This window comes from Dermacentor silvarum, chromosome 6 (assembly GCF_013339745.2).
Source record: "Dermacentor silvarum isolate Dsil-2018 chromosome 6, BIME_Dsil_1.4, whole genome shotgun sequence".
NCBI classification, from domain to species: Eukaryota; Metazoa; Arthropoda; class Arachnida; order Ixodida; family Ixodidae; genus Dermacentor; species Dermacentor silvarum.
Window position 1 is genome coordinate 78237478 of NC_051159.1, and position 6648 is coordinate 78244125.

At 44.7% G+C, this 6648-nt stretch overlaps 1 protein-coding gene across 1 annotated transcript; it reads left to right on the forward strand.

The window, feature by feature from the left end:
* Positions 1-462: 462 nt before the first annotated feature.
* On the forward strand, positions 463-4932 carry LOC119455077 (uncharacterized). Its single transcript, XM_049668919.1, has 3 exons — positions 463-738; positions 1419-1603; positions 4184-4932. Exons 1-3 carry the CDS (start codon positions 577-579, stop codon positions 4413-4415), a joined length of 579 nt encoding a protein of 192 aa, XP_049524876.1. The 5' UTR covers positions 463-576; the 3' UTR covers positions 4416-4932.
* The last annotated feature ends 1716 nt before the right edge of the window (positions 4933-6648 follow it).

The window sequence follows — 6648 nt, forward strand, 5'->3', positions numbered from 1 at the left end:
TGTTGTGCACAATGCACCGCTTCTGATGTTACGAATTTCCCCTACATGGTGTCTTGTACCAACGTGATGCTTCATTCCCAGTTTTTCTTTCGTACATGGAGAAGGCACCCATTTTGTGGCATAGACGTAGTGACATGGAACGTAACACCTTACAAAATGAACAGCAATTGCATAGTTAGAAATAGCGAGTTAGTTCAAAAACCAACTCACCTTAAGTCCTTACTTTTATCGCGCAAATATCGGCTCACGCGTTTTGCTTCGCATATAAAGTTCATTTAGCCAGCGCGACGTGTTTATCATCCTAACCATACTCGTCCGAATGACCGAATGAGAACCATATATGACGTCGAGCACTCGTGAGTAAGCGGAGGGGTGGAGAACGTCATAGCTGTAGGAGGTGTGGTAAAGGAAGCATGGTTGATGCGGTACTCTATTGTTCTGCATTACGATGACGCAGCGGGGTCAAATCTAGTGGTCAACTACTCGTTCCTTTCATCTGCTTCTTTGTATGTTCTTTCAGGCTCACCGAGACGCTACTCGCTCGCATCGCAGCGACTGCTCGTGACTGTATGGTTAATGACCGTTGTCGTGCTGTCCAACACTTTCGGTAGTCTACTCAAGTCTAAACAAGCCGTGTCCAACTTCAAGCCTGAGGTGGACGGAGTCGATGACCTTGCAGCGAGGCCTTACCTCACGCCTATTATACCGGGTGGAAATTACTACCAGGCATTTGCGGAGGTATTGCCACTATATATTGTGAGCATAGAAAGCGGGTTTAGAAACAAATCTTGCCATCACAATAAGGAGGGAAATCGACGAAAAAAACTTGGAAATAGTTATCACTCCTAAAATCATCGCTCATTTATGTAAAAAGAAAATTTATAGCGCCTATTTTAGGGGAGGGAGGGGTAAGATGTGCACTTCTTATATGTTGACTTTTATGATTTATACAAGCCTGCTGCTAAGCTTAATTACAGTCTAATTTCTCTAAACCGGTCACTCGTTTCAGGAAGAAAATGTCCGCTTTGATAACTGAAAGTTACAGATGAGTAGAACTACTATGTTTACCAGAAAGCCTTCCGGATATCTAGCTTTTGTTGGATAAAGGTATAAGGAAAACAAAAGTGTGTGCGAGCGCGTGTAGGTGCGAGTTCTTTTTTTCTCTCTCCTTTTCCGTGCATGCACCTAATTTTTCGTCTTTTTGTTGTACCTTTATGTCCCCTCATACCCTTTCCCCAGCGTAGGGTAGCAAGCTGAGTGTTTGTCTTCATGTTAACCTCCCGGCCTTTCGCATTTCGTTTCTCTGTTTTGCGCAGCACAGCCGTTCGAAGTCAGTGAAAAAGGTGTGGGAGCGGTCGCGCGCCCGAGGGGCCTTTTATATGCCTACGCAGCTCTTCTCAGACTCCACGCTGGCGCAGGTAGCCGCGCACCGCGCTGTGGTGCTCGTAGACCACGGCTCGATACTGCTACACATGGCCGGCTTCTGCGAGCGCCAGAACATCCGCACCTTCGTCGTTGCCAGTCAGCCGCTCGACAAGTCGCCCTACGGTTACATCTTCTCCCGGCACATCGACGAGGACTTCTTTCGAAAACTCTTTGTCAAGTGAGGCATCATCGGTGCATTTAGCATTTCAGTGCGGCCATGTGTGTGCGCTATACGGTATTGCTTGCCATAGCGCGGCACTTAGATCGTTTCGAATCTAACTGCCGTGACACACCCGTATGTTTACGTGTGGTACATCACAGCTATGTTCTTTTGCTCAAAATAATTTAACAAATCAGACCGCGCTGAAGCTTGACTTCCTGCTGATGAATACTGCCGATCTCAAGCGCCTGTTGTATATACCGATGAATGTCACGCGAATTAATGGAAGGGTAAGGGTTCTATTGCCATATTATTATATTATCGCCGTTGATGCCCTCCTCCGTATAGGACATTCGGGATGGCAGGAAAACGAGGTAGGGAAACATTTGTAAAGCATTCGCTGCGATGCGGAAGGGCATCGCCGTCTGAAACACCATGACAAAACTATGGTTACTGTACACTACTCTTGCATCGTGTTTTAGCCAGTAGTATGTACAGCCTGCAGCATTTTAGCTATATCGCGCGAGCGTCCATCACGCGTCATTTTAGAGCCTTTAAGCGGCGATAATCAGTGAGACCAGCAGAAGTGCTCTCAAGTGCACTAAGCACTGTCCTGTGCAAGAGTCGTCTAATGCGATGCACCTTTCAGGACGATGTACGACCATAATATAGTGTTCTCGTGCGGTATAGCTAAAATGCGGGAGGCTGTACACATGTAAACGTGCATGTACACATGCATGTACAAGTGCAGGTACTGCGTGCGTAGGCTGTGAAGGCTGTTCCGTGACTGTAGGAGCCACTCATTAGAACATGCCTACCTTGTTTGATGATGAACAGAAGCACTGGTCATGCGCTGTCTTGTTAGCGCTTTGATAGGTTCAGCGACTGCCCATGTGGAGCGTGCCCTGCGTGGATGTCATTCCCTACTTTAGCCAAATACATTTAAATTTTAAATCGAGCGTCTTTGTTGTGCGCTCAGTGCCCTACGAAAGTTGTTTGACACCATTCCAAACGAACGAAGTGACTGTTGTTGGACATGGCCATCTCCTTTTTAACAGCGGAGGTGTAGGAAAACGAGGTAGGGAAACATTTGTAAAGCATTCGGCGCAACCAAGCGCAACAGCTCTTGGTTGCGCCGCGTAGTGCGAACAATAACTGCTCCTGGCGATGACGTCACCGTGCATTGCCTAGCAACCACCTCGCGGAGCGGCGTGTGTTTCGCCTCCTCTCCGTGCCGTGCACATGTTGACATGGGATGGTAAGGAGATGGAAGGAGAGCATGAGCGCGGCGCGCGTTGCTCTCCTTCCCTCTATTTTATTGCTGGGCATGAATACTTGAGTAATGGCTTACCAACTTGCCAGGAATGCTGCTCACGTTTAGCTGCTGATAACGTGGAGAAGCTGGAAACATGCGCTGCCTGCTAAGTCTATTTCACATCTATGAGGGCCAAGGCGCTAAAAGATATGAAACACACTTTTAAGAAATGCATGAAGTTTTTCATTTGCCTTCTTTGTAAATGAATACTGCATTCTGAATACCATGGTGCGATTACCGAAAAAATGACACTTTAGGTAAGCGACGTGACATCGGGGATAAATAGTTGGGCATGATGCAAGCCGAAGACGCTCACAGCATAGTTGTGTTGCTGAGTGCGAGTCCTCTGTGGTCGGACATGTTATGCTTCTTTCACGTTTCTACGGAGGTTCTGCACTCTTCGTACAAAACTGGGACGCAGTAGGACGACGTGTTATCAGTTCAATTCAATGATGCTGTTTAATTATTGGAAAATTATTCCTGATTTCTCATACAAGTGTCCGTTTCCCTGTGTGCCACCGCACGCTTATCCACACTAATGCATGCTGACGGTACCACCGCCACTAGGTCATTTTCGCGGCAAATAACTGCAGCAGAATACTGGACTCAATATGGGAGACGATGGCGTCGCGAGTGCGCATGAGACTCCCAAGCTTGGTGGCAGTGCTTCGAACCACAAGTAGACTATAAAATAAAAGCTTGTCTACGATATACCAATAGTGCAGATTACGCTCCCCTAAATAAATTTATGATTAAGGGTTATTCTGGTTTTTAAATATGATTATGATTCAGGGTTGTTCTCATAACCTAATAAAGAATGGTTTCGATGACTGGTTTCGATGACAGTACAGAAACTGTTCGGGGTGCGTACAGGCGTGGGAGCTTTAGCTAGCGCTGGGAGTGGATTGAGAAATCAATCACACCAACTCGCCCAACATTTAGTTCTAATGCACTCTCTTGCGAGGAGCTCGATCCCTATGACCGTCAGATGTCACGTTTAGCAGTACTGTGGGAATTTACAATGATTTTACGCTCATCTGGTCAAATCAGATGTACAGGGTCGTCCACTCTTAGTGGACAACTCTGCACTCTTAGTAGATGACATTAGTGGACTCCCGCCTCCAAGCCACTGTGCGCCTGCGCCGCTTAGCTTCGATGCGCAGCCGCACTGTGTACGATGGCGCTGTGTACGAGCGTGGCCATGGTGTACCGTGTTCGTACTAAGAGTGGAGGACCCTGTACGTTACATGATGACCGTTTGTCAACAACTCGGGTCTGTGCAGGTTCCGTCGGCTTCAGGAGACCGGCCTGATGCCCAAGTGGATGGCCGACAGCCAGGGCAAATGGCAGCGTTGCATTCAGTCCAAGGACAATGTTGTGAACAGCATCAGCCTCCAAGACGCAATGCCTTTCTTTCTGCTATGGGGCGTGATGTGTGGCCTAGCCTTCTGTGCCTTCCTCAGCGAGCTGGGATGCGGCAGACTGCGCCAGGGTCGCCAAACCGGCAGACACTGATCCGGCGCAGGACAGTGTACTGTTGGGCTAGAATTAAGCTACAATGAATACTAACAGCGTATAAACGCATTACGTGATCTCCTGCTTACAACTCACGCTGAACGCACTAGTGTAGAAGCTGGAGAACGTGCCAGTGACTATTGCGCCATTGCCTGCACGTTCAGAACAACAGTGTTAGAACAAGGACCCCTCAAAAAACTTGATAAGGACTTTGCCAACCTTTGAGCGAATGCAGAATTTTACCTATATATTGTAGTTACATTGAAACAAAGCTTGAGGCGTTCCTCAACAGTGTGCAATTTTCCGTAAGAAGCTCAGGTTATTGCAAGAAAAATATACCCATAAGATATCCACTCTACTTACTGGAGATAAACAGTGATAAACAACAGGAGATAAAGAGTGATATTAAGCGTTGCTTAAGAAACAAAACACAACAACACAACAGCAACTTTTACGCAAAAGGCAAAGAGCCCAAACGAGAGGCACATTGCAATTACTAAACGTTTTGAAACGAATAAAAATAAAAAAATTGAGCCGGCAAAGATATATTTATTTTTAAATTTTGACATGCCAGCCGGTGTACTTAAATATCAATAAAAAACATTCTTCCGAACATGCTGTAAAGCTGCCTCATATTTGCTGACTCGGGTGCCCCACCTAATCCTGCGGATTATGAGGTTGAATTATTTTGAGTTTTCTTTTTTTGTGGTGTTATTTAGAATTAAAATCATTACAGTCATTTACGTGCTTTGCAAATAAAGTGAGCACTATAATACTTTACTTTATCGGCCCATGCAGAAGCTATGGAGTAATAGAGGACGTGCCCTCATATTGTAGTCGAGCAGAGGGTAACGTAAGCACCAAGTGACCTCAAATCCTGGAAGCACACTAAGCGCTAATATTTGCTATTTTGTTATAACAATCTCTAGAACTAAGTGAAATACTCAATAGCTAGAAATTTGCACATGTGGTTTGTATTTTCCACAAAAAAGGAGCACCACTCCACTGACTACATATCCAGGCTAACTAGTCCTGCAAGACTACATTGCATTATTTTTTGCTTTTTCTTGCAAGATATTGCAAGATTTCTCGCATTTTTCACCCCAACGAAGTTGAGCTCAATTCTGTGTATACTTATTTGCTACACTTCTCACTTTTTCCTTTGGCAGTAAGTCAATAAAATCCTCTTCAATAACATATGCTAGAAATGCAAACTAAAATGATTTTCTAATGCTCCAAGACGTCGCCATGAAACATGAACTCTAAATGTTGTGGATTAGACCATTTTTCCTACCTACGGTGATGATTTTTCAAAGCAGTTGTAATTATTTCCTTTTATTGATTCTGCAAACCTCTATATTTGTAAAAATATCTGACCTTATGAAACTTTTTTGTATAAACGCTGATGCACTCAATCGCGCTTTGTTCCCATGACAATATGAGTGAATAATTTTGCGCTTGCATTTAGTGTTCAGCTTTACTGCAATATTTTGGTGCTTGTCACGCAGTCTTTTTCTAGCGGCTATTGTAGTTACTAAAATATTTCGCAACAATTTTATTGCAGCTGTTTGTTAATGATGCACGTGTTTAAGGCGTTGCTTAGTTAATATTACTGTTAAACACCAATACAACAAACTCGACGTGACGTGAGAATCAGTTCGATAAACCGAGTACATCACTAAATCCGACTTACGCGCTCAACATAATGCTTATTCACGATTAAAATATATGCACTGTGCGCTTTTGTGCATTTGGTCGGACTAAAGAAAATGCGATCTGAAGCTGCTCTCAGAACACAACATACATTTCAACTCGGCTGCAACTTAGGTAAGCGGATGCTGAGCTTGCAGTGCAGATGAACTGCAACGGACGTCTTCCATAACAAAAGACGGCCGGCCCCAAAATGGCACGGTAGTGAGTTCACTGTAGCAATCCCTGAATAAATTTAGAGGCATTTTCAACAGGACATGCATTGGGCTCCGCAGATTATAGTATGATAACCGTGACCTCAGCCACATGTTCTTGGCGTGCAGTCGCACGCTCTGGAATAACATGCAACCAAACTCTAGTATGGATCAGATGTATAGGTAAATCATTATCAGAGTGTCGCTGCACATGCCCCGTCGATTATTACTTATTATTCTAAGTATCCGCATTGCACGAGGAACTTCTGCAGTTACATGTTCAATATGTAATCGCTAGTTAAGATTTTCATCATGAATAATCTTAAGAT